The sequence below is a fragment of the Lepeophtheirus salmonis genome, chromosome 3 (genome assembly GCF_016086655.4).
Source record: "Lepeophtheirus salmonis chromosome 3, UVic_Lsal_1.4, whole genome shotgun sequence".
NCBI lineage: Eukaryota > Metazoa > Arthropoda > Copepoda > Siphonostomatoida > Caligidae > Lepeophtheirus > Lepeophtheirus salmonis.
Window position 1 is genome coordinate 43,488,854 of NC_052133.2, and position 19,705 is coordinate 43,508,558.

The window sequence follows — 19,705 nt, forward strand, 5'->3', positions numbered from 1 at the left end:
ATATATAATTGTCTCTTTGTGCGTTTGTGGAGAGGGATGTGGATTTGATGACCCTATAATAAATTATCCTTTTTGTAAAATATACTTCATATATAAAATTTTATGATTTATTTTGACTGGAATAAATAATGTAAGATAGAATGTATGGTTTTAGATGCTACAAAGCTTTAAAAATGATGATAAATTATTAGTTGAAAATTCTTTTGCTTTCTTTTAAGGATTTCTATTAGTCATATGATTATTTGTAAAAGCGTCCAAGAATAAATGTTTACTCATATAAAGATGAGATTGGAGTAAACAGAATCAATTAAGACTATAATATAACCATCCAAGATTGATTAATCATTAAGATATCTCTCAAAATTAATGCAAGGGAGTCGGTTGCATCATTTGTCCCACGTCAATAATTGCTCCCCTAAAAGCCCCAATAAATTATTTTGTTTTATAATTTATATTATGTAAATGATATATATTTTTAGTGAGAAAAACAAAAACAAAACAGTTCCAACAAAAGGTATGTAAGAATTTAATTTGATGATGTGAAGAAATATAATGTTTTACTACTCGAATTAATATCTATGTTGTTGTACAAAAATAAAATACATTTCAATGTGCTAAAGCAGAGTAGGTAGCTATTGTATTAAACAATACTTTTGTTTCGAATGTTCTACGTTTGGTATGGACTCCTTTTGCTTGTCTAATTCTTCGCGTAAACGGTGTACTTCGTTATTTAGAGCCTTTTCCCTAGTTCTGACTGCAGCTTCTGCCTCTAGTAAAATCTCTTGTTTTTTCTTTTGATAATCATTTTCCATTTTTTTGAGCTTTTGATCATCCTTTGATTTGGTTACCTCTTGATTTTTTATCTGTGCAGGTGGCTCATTTTTTGAGTGGGGATAGGTTTCAGCAGTACTCAACTCAGCTTCAAGCCAGTCAGGAACTTTGCTTTCATTCTCAGCGGAATATTCCTTATTTTTACTCCCATGAGCCTGATCCTCAAGTTCAAATTTTATGTTCATTTGTTTCGAGTGACATTTATTTGATTTGGATGTAGGAGGTCGAGGTACTGGACAAGTTGTCTCCACCCAAATAAGTATATCATGATTAGAACGTGCTAGAATGCCTGAGAGAACAACAGTTTCACCTCTGTTTAAATGTTGTTCTGATGCATATAGAGCAAGTAGCTCAGTTGGCTCCAGAATAACGTCTTTCATAGTTATCTGTTCAGATGAGTGACTCGTATCTTCTCCCAAAATGGAGTGATGCCTTGTTCCCCAAACATACAAGACATTTTCATTTGTTCCAATTAAAGTAAAGGTCGGACCACAAGCGACGAAACTGACTTCTTTGTCTATTAATGATTTGACAGACTCAGGAGAGCCTCCTTCGGATACCATGTTACGGGTGTGACCTCTACCCAGTTGTCCATCAGTATTTTTTCCGAACGTAACCACCTTTCTATCATGTGTTATACAAACTATGTATGACAGGATTAAAGCTTGGAATATGGGAGATCAAAAATTAAGCCTCACCTGTATGACCCATTCCCAAATCATAGTCTACTATCTTGTACTTTTTAGAGACAGAACTAAGTTTAGTAGGAACAAGAACTTTGTCAACGTGGTTACCAAACATGTAAAAGGATTGATCATCTAACCCAAGGCGGTTGTATCTATTTTCTCCACATGCATAGAGTGTTCCTTTGTCACATAATAGCATCGTACCATTCCCATTGCATTTGACATTGACAATATACATTTCGTCAGTATTTAAGCTCATTTTCTTTGGAGAACATGAATCTTCTTCGTGTCCTTGACCAAGTCGACCATATAAACCACGACCCCACGAATAAACTTCTCCCCTTGAATCCACCATTACAACATGCTCTGATCCACAAGATATTGCGGATACATCCACTGATAAAAGTGCCTCTATTAACTTTGGAGTTCCACTACTATTCCAGTCTCCATGTCCTACATGTGAACATATGCAAAAGTGTTGCATAACATGTAATATTGTCTGGCATATACATACCTAAACATCCGAACGATCCATCCCCACATGTCATTATGATACCATTATCCGATGCAAAGACAGAAAACCCTTCACCGGCACATATCTTGGTAATGCTCTTCGCTTTGAGTGAATCCACAACCAAGGGTTTATCTTGATATTCAGTCAAAGTTCCATGTCCAAGTTGACCTTTAGAGCCTAGCCCCCATGAGTAAACTAGAAACTCTGAAGTGAGTGCTATAAAGTGAGTCCCGCTACTAGACACTTCAATAATTCGTATAGAAGTTGGTAATTGAATGGGTGTGAGTCGAAGGCCGGACTCGTGTCCCTTGAGATCATATAAAACGGATCTTGCAGGTCGTCCTGATTTTTGTTTTTGAGGACTATTGTTAACTGCGCCTGGATTACTCGTTGCACTCTCTAAAATAGAGTCGGGATTTCTATCCAGTTCTTGAATAATAAAAGCGTCTCGATCTTCTTCTTCCTCTTGAACACGAAGAGATTCGTTAAAAGCCACAAGTTCAGGTAGACGAACTAACATAACATGACTTGCAGTAGGTCTGAAATCTGGATCTCTCTGAAGAAGATCTCGAACAAGCTGTTTGAAAAGTGGTGAGTAATCTCCTAAATGGAAATAAAATTTAAATAATTTATCATTGGATATTAATATATTTACACCTCATTTTCTTAACCTTTTATCGGTGCAAATTGACCACGAACTATTTTATTTACTAATGCTGGTAAATTTGCTCCTTCAAACGTTTTATGCAAACACGCCATTTCATATAAAATGCAGCCCAGTGCCCATATATCTGATTTTTCGTCGTAGATTTTTCCTTCACACATTTCAGGACTTATATAGTACGGAGTTCCGAGAACAGTCATTGCTCCTCCATGATGAGTTGATAGGACTTTTGATATACCAAAGTCTCCCACTTTAACAATACCTTCTTTTGTTAAAAATATATTTGCCGTTTTTAGATCTCTATGAAGAACATTGTGACTATGCATATGTCGGATTGCAGAGACCATTTGACAAAAAATATCCAACACTTCTTGCTCTTTCATTCGACTAGAAAGGATATGACCCATAAGTAGATTAAAAAATAAATGTGGTAATTAACTTACATTGTTCTTTTCTCTAAATCATCAGCCAAATTTCCACCATCGGCATATTCCATTTCAATCATTAAGACTCCGTCCACTTCAAAGCTGTCAAAATATGCTACAATATTTGGATGATCCATTTTGGCCAGCACTTTCACTTCATTTAGAGCTAATGCTCTATCCGATGCTGATAATTCCAGCATATTTATTTCCTTGATGATCACAAAAAGACCATCAATCTGACGTTGATAAAGGATTGCGTTACCGAATGCACCTTTCCCGACAAGACGAATTTTTTCAAAACTAGAATGAAGTGAATATTTTTACATCAACATTGATTGGCCAATAAACGTTACGTGAAAAATATTTCGTTAAAGTTTGATTTTGATTATACAGTAATAATATTATTTGTTTAATAAGAGTGATAACCCAAGATGTAATCAAAAATGTCTTTTAAAAAAGAGTATTTAAAAAATATTTTTCAAACCAAAAATTCGGACAAAGTTAGTAGCTCCCCCCTCCCCTGCTAGGCCTAGGGGCTCCACAATGTAGGAATTTGCAAATCATAGGGGATATAAGTAACATCGAGGAATTGAGATCTATGTAAAAAAAATAACTAATTCATTTTTTAAATACGTACATGATAATAAAAAAAAAGAAAAGATTTTTATCTTAAAAAAAGTAACAATTGAATACCTTTGGTTTTTGAAAGTAAAAGGTGAATAAAGTTATGAAAAAAAAAATTGAGACGGGATAATGTAATTATTGATATTCTGAAATTGAGTAGTGGAAGTAAAATGATCAAGAATTAAGAATCACTGTTCTTTCCATGCTCAAAAAAGCTCAAATTTTATGTTTGAGCTCAAAGTTGAGATTAAATTCCAGTTCATTTGAAAGATATACGTAATTTTTTTGAGAACCAGTGCATCAATTTATTTTGTTTTATAAGAGGACCTTGCATTCAATAAATATAAATAATATATTTTTGACTTCTTGACTTTTGATAAGTTTGACTCCAAATGAGGTCAAACTTAATAGCAAAAAATATGTTATTTGTCTTTATAAACGATGGATATTTTTTGAAAAGACTCGGCTGTAACGAATAAATAAGGTCCGGCAAAACATTACTTCAAAGCCTTCCTAGTTAGGAAAAAGATTAAGTAACTTATTGAATATAATTTCATTTTTGTATTTCAAATTCATGTCTATGGGTAAAATTATATAAAAATTAAATTAAATTACCCCTTTAACTTTTGTTTTCCATCCTTGGACACCTTTCCAGTTTTCTTAAGTGAGCTTTCAAGCCTTTCTAGATTAAAGTACATTCCGCCCACGGATAATGGTGCAGTGTCTTTCGAGTTTGAACTGCCTTTCTGTACGACTTGTATGTCACTGCCTTGTAAATTACTGGATATACCAACCTGGTAGGAATAAATGGAAATATGTTGTCAAACTACATATGTTCTAATATTGGAAAAATAAAAATATGCTACAAATCCCTTGATCCCATTAAAATCAAATCTACAAGACTACAAAGGTTTATTACATATTACTTCAACGTTTAGGAGAGACTCCAGCTCTTTAGATATCAGCCCTCCATCAACGTGTTCCGCCGCATAAGAAGCCAAAAAATCAATCCGAGCGTTTGGATCCGACTTGTCCAAAAATTCTTCTACAAGGAACATGAAAAACTTTCGAACCATTTGATCTCCAATCATCGTCTACTCAATTAATACTTTATAAGTTCATCTACTATGAATTTCATAAAAACTATATTTACCTTAAGGGATATTTTAGATTCTCCTGGACGACAAAGGAAGAGTTCCTTTTCTGAGGAATGAAGTATAAAAGCAATACTTGTGACTCGGTCATGTTTTATAGTGTTAGCCACTAGAAGAAGAATATCTTCGATAGACATGGTTTCAAAATTATACTGAACCGTGTAGATTCCATTGTCTCTAATGGAAGAGAGTACGGCGGACTTGTGTCGAACTCGACTTGATACAATAAGAAGTCTTCTTTTATCCATGTTGAACTGTTTCTTTTTACTAGTTACATTGTTGTGAAGTTCCTTTGGAAACGAGGTGAAAGTTCATTTATTATTCAGTATGTATACAAAAGTACTTTGTACATACGTTTCCCCGTTGTCATAAACTTAAATACCACACATACATTCATAATACATACTTGTAGTAGATATTTGGACCTCTTTTAATGGCCTTATAATTATGCTTATTCTTACACATAACATATTCACTAATTAATTATAATGAAATAATACACTCTTCAAGTATACTCTTTTCCTGAGTGGCATAGTAAAACATGAATACAAGTCAAAATAACCATTTAAAATAAATAACCTTTTGAAGCCAAAACTTCCAGTAGCATAACTAATGACTACATTATGAAAAAAATGATTTGTATGGAATTAAGAAATGACAAACTCAAAATAAATTGGTGACATGTTCAAATACTATACTTAACAATATTTTTTATTCAATATGTCCACCTTGATAATCAATAACAGCCTCTACATGCCGGTGACCAGATAGGCGACCATTCATCTCCAAGACACCCCAAACGGCAAGATCTACGGGGGATGAGGTAAGGGTTGGAGGAGGGCCACGTGGAGGCAGGACAGAGATGTAAGGGGTATTTCTGGTGCTAAAGTTTTGATTCTTCTTGATGATGTAGGCAATCCGGATGGAGATGCTAACGGTCTCTGCAACCTTCTGGGCCATTACTCCGCGAGATGGAGATCGCACACACGTGCGATATTTTTACACTTAGAGCCATGGAATAAAAACAAAACTTGTTTATTTTTGTTTCAGCTGTCGTTTCAATGCCTAATGAACCCGTGCAATTAAAAACCCAGCGATTTGATTATAATTAAATGCTAATCATGTTGGTTGCTCAATAAAGGTTGCACCCTGTATACTCTCTATTTATATTTAGATTCTATAGGTATTTATTTTAACAAATGATATTTACTTTGGAATGGAATTTCTATTGATTTACAAAAAATGCAGTAAAAAATGTTAAAGGTTTATTTGACAATTAAATTAAGAAGGATTTGGGCTTGAGATCACTATTTTTCTCACTAGTGGAAATGATGTACGGTCTTAACATTAAAATAATCTTTTAATAAAAGGAATTTGGAGTAATGATGTGATTTATCAAAATTCTAACTTGATTTACCTTCTTCACGAGGTGCTTGTCCATCCCTTTTTGGTTAAGTTTACAAACGAGGCTTTCGTGGTATGATTAACCAATTGGGCTAAAAGTTCCGGGCTTCACACCTAGATGGCTTCTTTTTTCATTCACCTCATTTTCAGTTAGTAACAACCTTCAAAAAACAGCTGTGAAAATTCAATGACAATTTTTTTTTTTTTTTTTTTTTTTAGTTTGAGAGTTAACTCCTACTCTTTTTTATTTCATATAACAGATCAAAAACAATTTAATGTTTAATTTGACAATGCTTTTTGAATGAAAAAATATAGTGCAAGCAAAGAAATGGTTTGTGTGGAAAGAAAATTGAAAACACAAGCACCCCCTCTCAAAAATAAAATAATATATAACTATATGTACATAAAATCCTGCGGACGGTCTGCTATATCTCCAAAACTGTATTCTTCGACCTAGTGTTAATAAAATACCAATTTTTATTGAAGACTAGTGTTTGAACATTAGATTGGAATATTTTACGAGAAAGTCGTAGTAGTATTAAAAATATTTATATAAGCCATGCACCACCTCTGTAAAAGTATTTTTGAGAGATGTAGAGAGTTTCAATCATAAAGCTGTGCATCCTGACGGGCAGCTGTTGTTGTTATCTTATAAATAAAATATTGCAAGTAAATATATCTCACTTCTAGACAAAGATAGGAAAAAAAAGTTGGAGATTGTAACGGTGATCTTTTGCCAATTCGGCCATATACACTGCTGCGATGTCCTTAAAGTAGTGTTTAATAATTTTGGGGGTAAGAGACATCTCTACCGCTTGAAGGACGGTTTTTGAGAATGGAGAAATCATTCAGGCGCTGTAAACAGGGTTACTGGAGAGGAAGTCAAAGAGGTTTGAAGAGAGGCAATTATCCTCTCAAAAGTATTAGCAATGACTAATGGGAGTGTTGTAGGAGTATTCTTAATTAACTTCTAACCCCCCTTCCGAGCCTATATATAAACTCATTGAACTATAACATCAAGTGTTAATTGGATTCCATAGCTCACCAAATCCCCTACAGAAACATTGCCAACCTAAAGTCATATGTGAATAAAGAGCGGAAGAAGATGAGCCTCACCTACATCTCGCATGTCTGCGCGGCCTTTCTACCCCGCTTAGAGGCTGTTGCTACTGCCAAGTGCAAAATTAATGTTCCTGTTTATAACATACATACATAAGTTGAATGAATATATCTTAGATGTATAATGAATCAGATTTCACTTGACTTTATTCAGATTAAAGTGAAGTTGTCCATTCAAATGGAACACTTTGAATTTTAAACTTCAACAAGATATAATTTATTAATTAACAATAGAATTTTAACAAACTTAATACTACAAGTAGATAAGTGTCTGAGCTCTCTAAATTATTAATATAGTCTCTTTTAGTGACAATGATGGCTTACAGGCGGCGAAAGGCCTGGCTCCCGCCGTGGATGTAGTCCTCTGTCATGGTGTCTCAGTACTGGCTGACAGTGGCTTTGAGGGCCTCGGCGTTTGAATGACGGACACTGTCTGTATTCCTCTCGACATGCATCCAAAAGGTGTAGTCAAGAAGGTTGGCATCATGGATGCATCGGGACGAAAAATGTCGAAATCGAGTTCAAAAGACTAATTCGAAAGAGTCTTGCAATGAAGGAGATGGGTTTCTTTCATTGCTGGTATCAAAAGTGCCTCTACGCCCTCACATCGCTCTGTCCACCCACCTTTTTTTTATGATTGCTTTCTGGGAAATCTGGTGTGGAATCTCCAGATCTCTTGCTTGGACCATCATGGACTTGAGTGGATTGACCTGGTCTGTTTTTTTTTAAACTCTTCCAGGCCTAGTTTGGCCATTCTGACGGAGTACTTCTTTCTTACGAATTCTTCGGACTTGCTAACGGGGTAGACAGTGGTCCTGGAGACGGCTAACTGCTTGGAGTGCGTGAATAGAAATTCGTGGATCACGTTCAAGTGTCCCTTTCTCTTCTTGTACGTAAGCTAGAGAGCCCAGATTTGTTTTTGTATTGTGATTAATTTTTTAAGCTTTAATGTAAGGATATATGAATTAGTTTCAATCATTCAATCTTCCTTAACTATTGAATTAGTTGTTGTTCATATTTCAATGCACCAGCTGGTGCAACATGCAAGGTAGTACAAGACATATTTGCTACCCGGTATTTGCTATTATTGTGTATATTAATAGCATATTTTGTCGCTGAACGCCGTAGTTTCAAAGTACAACAACCTTTTTTTCCTTCTTTGTAGGTAATATAGCTGTTATTTATCTCTACAAAAGTCCTACAGTTGTAAATTTTGGACCCAATAACTCTACGTTTGATTAGTTTGAGACATTCCCCTTTCCATAAATAATTTTGACGATTGCACAAATGAATAAATCACTCAACCTACAAATGTATTCAAGTAAAACAACAATTCAACAAATAAATATAAAATTAAAAAAAAAAATGAGGTGATTCTTTATTCACTTCCTTCATTCAGAGTCCCCTTTTCCACATATTCAAACACGAAAAAAAGAGAGAAAGTAATAATAATAATCATATGGCTATCATATATGTAGATGACGTCATTGGTTGGTAAGCAGTAGTTGTCATAGGAGCTGGTATAATAGCATTGGCGTAAATATTTTATGTATAACTGAATAAAAAGACAAAACAACAAGATTAAAAAAAAAAAAAAAAACAAGAGTCAAAGAAAAAAACTTTTGCTTTCTATGATTGTTCAAATAAATCCTTAAATATTATTACAATTATGTATTTAGTAAATGACAGCACCTTACTAAAAAAATCTATATTTTTTTTTCCTTTTTATACAAAATTGGGGTATTTTTTTTAGAAAAATAAGGGAGGAGAAGAAAAAACAGAGAGGGAGGGAGAAAAAAGTGTGTATCTGAATACTTCAATAATAATAATAAAAAAAACAGGGAACAAAAAGTAAGAAAAAAGTAAAAAGATTGAAAAAAAATGCATCAACTTGGGAGAGAAGTTGCGATCTGTTTGAATCTTTCTACCAGAAAATCAACAACAATAACAGGGGAAAAAAAGTATTATAAAGTAATCATAATTACTATTTAATGTAATAAAACAGTTTAGATATTAATTCTTCTATTTAAAAAAAAATCTTGAGCTAATGAAATGTGTATCTTTTTTTATTCATTTGAAAGGATTGAATATTATGTATTATTTATTACAAATAATGATCAGACGTTTTTTTTTTGTTTTACATCGTTTAAAATATTATTGACAATAGAGGTCGAGAGACAAAACCCCCTCAAGAAAGTCTTTTGGAATGAGTTGGAATTTTTCTATTCTTCATCCAGATTGAAGAGTGAGTGGTTTCAATGGTATGGTAGTTGTGGGTTTGTAGAAAGAGAGAGAGAGGGGGTGAAGTCCCAACTCTCCCTTCTAACCTTTTTTTTTTTGATGTTATTAGAGGAGCCCTTGAGCAGCTCCTCTGGAATCAGCGTATTTGTTTTAATTTTGCCTATCCAATGGATATACTGCCTTCTTTGTTTTAATTAATTGAATTATTTATAATTATTATTAATATTAATGACTAATTAGTTGGTTTAAATCCATTAAAATCCGGGTTGGATGACGCCGTAGGCCTCCATGGCAGAAATGAATACATAAAAGATCCAAAAGCAAACGAAAATGGATGCAGAAATGGTTTTGTACTTCTTGGGTCCACCCAATTCTCCTCCAACGGCAGGATTACGTCTTATTAGTAGAATTAAGATAGCCAGCAAAGCCTCAATACAGAAAATGGTCACGGAAAAGCCCAAACTGAAATGCAAATAAAAATAATTGTTATTTTTCCCGCCTTCTATTTAATCAGAACAAAGACATGAATGGGACGGGTTATGTACCTTCCAACAGGGACTCTGAAAACGTCTCCTTGGCTCCACCAGTAGATTGCAGCCATGGACCATGCAATACCGATTCCCAAGAAAACATTGACGGCGTTGGATCCAGTGACGTTTCCAACTGAGGCATCAGCAGTTTCATCTTGAATGGCAGCGACTTTTGAGGCGAATGTGTCTTGGGAAAAAAAAGTAAAAAGGATATTAGACTCTAGGCAATCACTATAGAGTAGGCATGTAGTTGTTCATTAGTCACGTGTGTTAGTTTTAAAACGTACAACTACCTAAATTGTTACAACATCACAACACCCATTAACAAAAATATTAATAAATTATACCGTCAAATTTAATTCAATCTTGCTTTAAAAAATAAAAAAGATTTACTGTTTATCTTTATGCAAAGATTAATAGTAATTATAATTAGAGTAGAACCTCGGAACTTGGGTATCAGAGCACTCAAAATCTTGGAAGTTAGACGCAAGATATATATACGTCCCTCTAAACATGAATAAAGCTCTATAATTCAAGTTTAATAATTTCACTTTTGGAAAGAAAATACAGCTCTTACTTCCGTCAAATGTGATTAATTGGGGTTTAATCGGTTCAAAAGCGTATTTTCGTTGTTTTTTTAAATAGTTTCATGTACTTTGATAGACATAAAACATGGGTTTTAATGGAGAATAGCGTACAATTTAATTTATATGATACGGTATCATTAGGGTAAAAACTTGATGATTCAGAAGGAATGAATCCGTTTTCAGTTATTTCTAATAGGATAATGAGTTCGAAGTTCGGCTGTATCATAGCTTCTTTTCACTCCTTCCAGAACGAATTAGCAAAAAGTTCCGAAGTTCTACAGTACTTATTTTGAAAGGACACACCCTTCCAACCAAACAACCCAGTCCTTGTGAAGAGAGTGGATTGAAGTAGGGTATGCAATTATCAACTCAGATTACCTGGCACACTTGTACCCAATGACACTATGGTTATAGCCGTAATAGAGTCTTTTAACTGGCTATAGCATCCAAAATGAGCTGCCACATCCCCTATGACCGCAGTGAGAGCACCAATCATGGCAATGGAGCAGACAAATGTAGGGTATCCCCTCAGTTTATCTGTGTTTGAAATGCAGCAAGAGAAAAAAGGGGGAAAAGATTGGAAAATAAGATTAAAATAGATTGAACTAAATAAGATAAATACAGGAAAATTATGGAATGACGTCTGTTTTTTTTGTTCAAAGACTGAGTGTTATTACTGAAAGGCTGTTACTAATGAGTGGAAAAGGAAAACGCAGCACGTGGGGGATTCTGTCCATTACACGCGTTATATTAAGTACTTAATACATCCCTACTAGGTTTTCTCATTTCTCGGGATTCTGGGAAATAGTCCCCGTTTTGGAAATAATAAATACAATGAAATTGAAGTACTTTTTTTATATTTGAAGGGAAAAGACTCCATTTTGGACTGGTCTTACCCATCAGCTATCCCCAAATCTCATTTGATCATTATTACTAAATGGTGCCAAGGTTTTCTTTTTTAGCTACCGGTTCCGCTTCTTTGAATTACGTAACCCCCAATAGTAAGTGATGAAAGAGCTAACTTTTGCTGGAGTACTATAATTGTAAAATACATAGTCCGACACCATGGGATTAAGATCTACTCCAGAGACATCCCGAGAGAGAAACTCTACTACATACGTATGTACACAATCATTTGAGAGTACAAAAATGGAAAGTAGGTAAGGAAAGAAAAGTTAGTAATGAGTTTATTAAAATAACAATGGAGATCATGTTGTCTTGAACACATCTGTTTTTGTTATTATTTAAAATATAAAAATAAGTAAGGTTGATATGTAAAGAATGGTCACAGCAGGAAGTATGTTTTGTTTTGCACTCGGAGCATTCAAGAAATTGTGTGAGTGAGTAAGATCGCAAAAGCAGTAGTCGTAGTCTTGAAAAGTAACATTCATAATAAACTATTTATAATCATTATAGATAGAGATGTGAATATGAACTAAATTGCAAGGGGAGCATAAATCTTGGTCATAGCAAAATATGAATGCTCTGAAAGAGCGTTTTCATTTGACGTCAGCTTTGTTAATGTCAACTGTTTTGGGGCTTAAACAACTAAGTTTTATAATAGTATAGCCCCTTTTTTTCATTTAATTTAAGGAAAATAGTAAACTATTGGAGGTCAAAGTGGGACCAACAAATAAAAGGACATAAAATAATCCATGGAGTGATTTTTACTCAATATTCACATCCCTAACTCTTCATCGTTAATTATGAACTAATAGTTTAAATTGAACATTGCTCTATAGTATTACTCTTTGTAAGAGGGAATCAAATATTTTGAACTGTGACTTTTCCATCATATTGTTTAAAATCCTTTTTTCAAGGGTATGTACAAATATTTTTATTAATTAAGGGATGTAGCGTTCCTCAAATTTTGACATGTAGTTTGGTCCTAAAAAGGTCCTTAAGGACGTGTTCAAATTGGACATATAAATAAAAAGCTTTACAAAATAATATAATCACCCATTTTTATGGGAATAATAAATACTTTGATACAATTCCATCCTAAATCTTAAGAACACAATTAAATTGGACGCAAAAGCCATCCCATAGAACAACAACATTTGCTCAATGACATCTTCATAGAATCAATCGTCACCAATGTCAATAAGAATAATAAATTGTAATTGACCTCTTAAACCCAATTTCCTATTTTTAATAATTCTTAATTAAAAACAGATATAACCGCACAGAGAGGTGACACACTAAAATAGGAGTCTGTAAGACCCGGGATGAATGTTGTAGCAAACTATTCTATTAAAGGAAATATATTTAAGGGTTCATTATACTATTTCAATTTGTAAACTGATCCATATTTTACTAAATATAATTGAAAATAGTCCCTTCTAGGGAACACTCTGTAATATGAGACGTTTTTGAAGGACCGATGACAGGTACTAGACCGATTTCAAATTACATTTTAAGGACTGATACACCCTTATTAATAATCAATAAAAATTCCATCAATATATTTCTGTCCTAAATGAATTATAGTCGTATACCCAAGTCTAATATCACTATGAGACGACGAATTGATGGCTCACTCATTGATGGAATTGAGAGGGAAAATGATTAGAAAAAAAAAAGAGAAACTTTAAACCACACTCTGATTTTACAAATAGTTGACAGATGTTGCAAAATGGTTACCAGGAACAGAGGTGCCCAAAGCTACAAATGCAATGGCATTTACAGAATCTTTTAAGAAGATAAAACATCCTAAGTGACCAGCCACATCTCCAATAACAGCAGTACAGGCTCCGATCATGGTAATGGAAATAATAAAACAGGGATATCCATTGGCAATTCCTGAGTGAGTCGAACAATAAAATAAGTTTGGGATTTTTGAATGGTTTTTTTTAACACTAGAACGAGGATGGTATCATTTTTGAAGGCATTTTGACTTTGTTATAATATATTGTCTGATGTTTAAACCCCCTGCTTTACAAAATAAAATGATAGTTTTAAGGACAATGTTTTGAGCATTGTTTTTAATCATCCTATCACAGGATTTAATATCAAAACTTTTTATTGTTTAGAAACAGCTGGGACTATTATTGATAGTATCAGTCCGCCAAATGTCATACCACCTTCGATCTAGTGTTACAGTAAGTGAAGACTAAACGATGTATGTAGCAACTGTGAAACGAAATAGGGGGCCGGGGGTTGATTGTATCTGATATTAGGACGGTTTTTAATATAAATATTTTGGTATAATTGGTTTAACTCTAGTTCAGGAGGAATAACTCTGAAAAATGTAAAGATAAAAAAACTACCCAAATTTTGGGCATGACAAAATTTTCACACTTATAATTGTTGTTTTTGTTTTTTAACTCTACCAGGTACAGAAGTTCCCAAAGCCACAAATGCAATGGCATTGACGGAATCTTTTAAAAAGATAAAGCAACCCAAATGACCAGCAACATCACCAATAAGGGCTGTACAGGCTCCGATCATGGCGATGGAAATAACAAAGCAAGGATATCCGTTGGCAATACCTATTTTTTATATATGTTTTTTTTTTTTTTTTTTTCATTTACAAATTGAGGTATTGTAGGATTATGGATAAATATAAAATAAATGTTTTTGAAAGAAATAAGAGAGAAAAAATTAGATAAATATAAATCAAATTATTTTATAAAAACATATTATTACTAAGGAAAATTATGATAGATTCATTTTATTACATTAAATGTATCGCTGCTTAAGTTGATCACTTTTAATTATTTATAGAGCTGTTTAAAATCAACATGAATTTGTTATACATACAATATCAATGAATTAATTGCAAGTAATCACACAAAGGAACACACACTCATTATTAATTTTATGTGGAAAATGTATTATGTACGAATATTAGATCCCGGTCTGAGATCGTGATAGTTATAATTAATTCGGACACCTTCGATCATGACTGCCCTTGTTGTAAAATCTGATCTACGAGGGGCCGTAGCCCTCCTCAAATTATGGAATTTTTTCTTTTTACTAGAAAATATAATATTTGTAATTAAAAAATATATATATTTGAAATTAAATTTTTGGAATTTTTATGCAAAAAAATTAAATTTTTTATGTGAATAGCAGTGGATTTTTGAAATTTTTTTCCAAAAATATTATTTTTTTTTAATACCTGTAATTTTTTTTAGAAAAATTGAATAATTGAATTTTTTTGTGTGAAATTTTTTTCAAAAAATTTAATTATTTGTGAATAGCTGTCAATTTTCAATAAAAAATTTGATATTTTTAATTTCTAGAATTGCTTTCCGAAAATAGTTTAACTTTTAAAATTTTCTTCCAAAAAATTTTAATTTTGAGTTTTTCACTAAAAATCCAATACCTTTGGACGCCCCTGTTATAATATTCCCTTAAACTTAAAAAGCAAAATTCCATCTGACCAATATAAGAAATCTTTAAAAAAAAAGGAGAAATAAATTTTGGTCCAAGGTTTCAGATCGATCAAGAATCAGACCGAGTCAGATTACTAATATGTACAATGCACAAACACAGACATAATTTAAGTATCTAGGTTAATCATCAAAACGGAGGGATGCAATAGAATACCAGGAACAGAAGTTCCAAGAGCAACAAACGCAATGGCATTGACCGTGTCTTTTAGGTAAATAAAACATCCCAAATGACTTGCAACATCTCCTATGATGGCAGTCACTACACCAATGGCTAATATGGAAACCACAAATGTTAGATAACCACCGTACACGCCTGAATAATTTGAATAATATGATACAAGTAAAAAGTAGAGAGAAATCAAAGGGGAACTTGGTGAGGGGGAGGGGTGGAAAAGTGTTTGGTTTAAAGGAAAAGAGAACATTCAAGGTTTAACAAATACAGATTAAATATGTGATTGCCCGTCAACATAAAAACAAGCTAGAACACGCTTCTAAATACAGAGTCCTTTAACTCGACAAATTGGGTGACAAAAAATATTTATATGGGGTGTGATATGAAGCAAAACTTAATAATAAGAATTCATTGCTGTATCTACGAGCTATGAACTAATGAAATATATTTATTTTTTCAGCTTGTTTTAACCCTTGTTGGAGAGAATGAATCTAAATAGTTTTCTATAATAGAAAATAATTAACTAAATATGTTCGTTTTAGATTATTACAAATAAGCCTTTGGAGACGCAAATTGAACTTAAATTTGAGACGATCAATAAATGAATCAAAAGCAATTGTAAAGATTATAGATTTGAAAGGCCATATTAGGTCACATAAATCAAATAGTGGTTCTAAATAAATTAGATAACTCTATCTTTTTTAAAAACATTTTTATGAAGAAAATTAAATTGGGGATTGGTCCTTTTTTATATATTATTATTACAGATTGTTTTTTTGTTGACGGGACACATGGATATATGTATCTACCTAGAGATAATATGCACATGGGGATTGAAATAGCTCTACTATTAGAAAAGAGTAGGAAACAAAATGGAAAATGTTAGTGAGAATGGACGTCTCTATTTTTGATGGACCCACTCTCATTGGTCTAGTGAAGGGAAAATGAGCACAATCAATCTGGAAATAAAAAATACATCTCCTCTTGATGGCAACAAAAACAATAGTGTACCCATGGATGTCAGCTTATTTTCCTGCTCGGTAGAACGTTGGTATAAAAATAACAAATCTTTGATCAAGATATATTTTGTATTAATTATGCAAGGTGTAAACTGAATCGTGTTTTGTAATATTTCCCCTTCATTACACATCCCATTTCATAGGGCATCACTAATTCAAAGGTAAGGGAGGGTTTTTAAGAACCAAACTCAACAGCACAAAAATTAGAGAAGGGTAATAATGCTATGATTTACAAGTTTCCCCGCACGTCATATTTTCTCTTTTTATCTCGAAATTGAAGAACGCGGAAAGTGTAAATTCAATGATCACAATCTTTTATTAATAAGGAAATACCTTTGTTAAGCGAATTAGGGTTAATTTGAGTAGGAGGAGAGGGTCACTTTGGAGGATTATGAAAGTATATTAAAGGTCTCATTATGTGGAGGAGTTGTAAGTTCGTCTCTAATGGAGTATGGGTTGGGATGGGGGGTTCAGAGTCGAACTGTGGACTGAAGGATGATGACCTAGGAGATACACTACGAATTGTGATCTTGCCTGGCCTCACCCCTCAGTTCCCAATTAGAATCCGATCTCCCCATACCACCCATACTCCATCAGAGACAAACTCCAAATTTTTCGCATTTTGAGATCTTTCATCATCCACTTTCAAGATCCTCCAAAACCGTCATCCAATAATACATCGATTGTTCTTCTTATTTTCTTCCTCTTATCAGGAGTTTTTTGAACATTGATTGGTTGAATTAGAGTAAGCTCTTGTTAACATGGCCTTAGCTTTATTTTATCGCGCAACCTTTCCTCCAAAAAGAAACACTTAACTTAGCGAAGGGGTTTCCTAATTATACAATTGTTGAACGTACACATTCCACTTTTTGCTTTCTTCAATTTTGAGATAAAAAGAGACAATATGACATGTGGACAAACTTGTAATCCATACCCGCTAATAGTAGGGAGGTTGTATATATGTATAAAGATGAAGGAAAAAAAAAACCAGTTATTAAATGTATGTAACTACTATGTACTTCCTAGATCGTTGATTTTGTTGGACTCTATAATAATTATTTAAATAACAAATAAATCTCTTTTCATCACCGCCACCAATAAAGACAAGGATAAGTATATTATAATGACTGTCCCAGTATGTAGTTGAATTACAATATACTCTACCTGGTACGCTTGTCCCTAAAGCGAGTAACGTAATGGCGGTAACAGAGTCTTTAATGAGTGTCATACAGCCAAAATGCATCGATACATCTGCGATTAGTGTCACGAGGACACCCATCATAAAAATGGATACCATGAATGAGGGATAGCCGCCTAATATTCCTTTAGGGTATAATCAGGGAGGAAGAAATTTAGGGATTTCACTTTGCATTTTTTTTTTTTTTTTTTTTTAAATTTGGAAGTGGGCCAATACTGATTGATAAAGGGGGAATGGTTTGGGGGAGTTGGGGAGTGAATAAAGAAACGGACACTTTACCTGCAGGTGGAATAACAGAGAAAATAATTTTCCAGAAAAGAGTAAGGAAATGCATGATGTAGTCTCCACAAGTTGGCATCTTTTCTTCTCCTTCCTCTCCTTCTTCTTCATCATCTTCATCGCCTAGAAAAATTAATATATAATTACCATTATAACAAACAATTATATAATAACATAAAAGTAGTCCATGCCAGCGATTTTACTCCAACTAATATTATTTAGTAAAGTTGTTACAACATCATAAAAACGCGTGGCACACACATAATACGTACACACATTGAAAAATATTTGATGTCATCTCGTATTTTCTGAGACTCACCGGGTTTCAAAATTGGCTTACGAAAATTAGATGTGTCCTTTTTTAATTTACAAACTATTACTTGTAAATAATAGTTTTGTTTTAAATAGCAATTTGTCATGAAATTTATTTTAATAGCTTTTGCGGTACATTAAAATATTTATAGTGAAATTGTAGCCCATTATATTAAAGGATTGCACATGTTTTCCTTCGCATTTGAACTTCATCAAAAGCGATCATATAACATTAGGTGGATTAAAGTGGCGCTAGGTAATTTTGCCACAATAATTTTAACTCGGGACATCATGCCTCAAGTATATTTTTGCTAAATATATCGATAGATGAGATTTATACTTCTTTTTTGTTAGTTTTGGTTAAAAGTTGTATCTTACAATATGTAATGTGTATTAGTATAACACACATTAAATGGTTGTTGTCTGATGAAATCATGCCCTCAAATGTCAATGCGTACAGTAACAAAATCTCAATATGCAATGAATTGGAACCAAAGACAAAGTAGCTAATAAAATTCAGTATAATAAGAAAAACATAAATGAATAAAAACGATTCGATTAGAAGAAGTGATAATCACTTCTCCGTTAGTGATTATAATTATACATGATGAATTATTCACATTAGAAAAGACTCATGGATTGACGAACAAGCAAAGCAAGAGCATAAGTCCATCAATATTCCAATAGAAAACAAACATTTAATACATTTTATAGAAATATATTTCGCATATTTTGATTTCAACCAATATCAACAATAACAAAGTAAAACCTATATTTACTTATATATTATAACAAAATATCCTTGAGGCAAAATAGTTTAAAGCAAATACCTGGGCCATGGGTAAAGTCTAGCTCAAGTCCTTCAATATTTAAATCTAGCTCGACTTGAGCTTTTAAATATTTTCTCAAGTCCTCTGATATCTTATGAGGTCATTTTAAATCTATAATAACTTCTTTATGTATTAAGGCTTTAAAAAAAAATCAAATATGAAATAACTTTTGAGTCAAAGTAGAGTTGCAAGATTTCAAAATATAGACTCAATGTACCCGTTCCTATATCCTCAAAGTATATTTAATCCGGTTTTTATAATTCTGATAGCTAAAGATCGAATTTGGCTTCATAAGACTTATCATGTAAAAATAATACTTTTGAATTAAAATATATTTTTAGATGTCAAATGATATTCATAAATGTATTTGTATGTTTATCGTAGGGCATATTCAATATCAGTCGCCTTTAACTTCTAAATAGTTTTATTAAGAGTACCGACGTATTTAAAACAGTATTATACTAAATTGGCATTAGAATTGGTACTTGGAGTGCCAATACATATATTTGATATCAAAAAACCAGGGATAATCTTTTCACACCCCTGGCCGTTCTCGTGTTAAATTTGTTGTAAAATAATTTTTTTTGAATTTCGAGCAACCTGAAAATATTAGTATTTTTTATTGCGTGCTGTTTTTTTGAAAATTGTAAAACAGATTTTGTTCTTTTAAAATAAATTATAAAAGTCTAAGATGACTTCATATTATCTTTGCAGTT

At 32.9% G+C, this 19,705-nt stretch overlaps 2 protein-coding genes across 10 annotated transcripts in view; both read right to left on the minus strand.

The window, feature by feature from the left end:
* Nucleotides 1-435: 435 nt before the first annotated feature.
* On the minus strand, nucleotides 436-5,232 carry LOC121115161 (serine/threonine-protein kinase Nek8). The gene is made up of 8 exons (XM_040709346.2): nucleotides 4,898-5,232; nucleotides 4,671-4,838; nucleotides 4,360-4,538; nucleotides 3,139-3,420; nucleotides 2,703-3,082; nucleotides 2,032-2,634; nucleotides 1,530-1,970; nucleotides 436-1,474 (listed from the first exon to the last, which is right to left on the minus strand). The coding sequence occupies exons 1-8, from the start codon at nucleotides 5,144-5,146 to the stop codon at nucleotides 633-635; spliced, it is 3,144 nt and encodes a 1,047-aa protein (XP_040565280.1). The 5' UTR covers nucleotides 5,147-5,232; the 3' UTR covers nucleotides 436-632.
* A 3,481-nt stretch (nucleotides 5,233-8,713) lies between these two features.
* Calx (sodium/calcium exchanger 3) overlaps nucleotides 8,714-19,705 on the minus strand; it is a 47,432-nt gene continuing 36,440 nt past the window's right edge. For 4 of the 9 annotated variants that reach the window (XM_071887415.1, XM_071887417.1, XM_040709347.2 and 1 more), the window contains 4 exons: nucleotides 17,848-17,970; nucleotides 14,112-14,270; nucleotides 10,208-10,379; nucleotides 8,714-10,124 (listed from right to left, as the gene is read on the minus strand). In XM_071887415.1, the coding sequence (XP_071743516.1) occupies nucleotides 9,917-10,124; nucleotides 10,208-10,379; nucleotides 14,112-14,270; nucleotides 17,848-17,970 (662 nt within the window). In that variant the 3' untranslated portion in view covers nucleotides 8,714-9,916. Of the gene's footprint in view, nucleotides 10,125-10,207; nucleotides 10,380-13,422; nucleotides 13,582-14,111; nucleotides 14,271-15,333; nucleotides 15,493-17,847; nucleotides 17,971-19,705 lie in introns of all 9 variants that reach the window. The other 5 variants (XM_071887416.1, XM_071887419.1, XM_040709348.2 and 2 more) reach the window with 2 other exon arrangements.

Bases quoted from the DNA above. Each gene is read 5' to 3' on its own strand.
- LOC121115161 (XM_040709346.2), bottom strand. From the start codon at position 5,146: ATGGATAAAAGAAGACTTCTTATTGTATCAAGTCGAGTTCGACACAAG. The intron at 4,839-4,897 runs GTAAATATAGTT...TTAATTGAGTAG, and splicing joins AATCTAAAATATCCCTTAAG to ACGATGATTGGAGATCAAAT. The intron at 3,083-3,138 runs GTAAGTTAATTA...TATCCTTTCTAG, and splicing joins GATTTAGAGAAAAGAACAAT to TCGAATGAAAGAGCAAGAAG.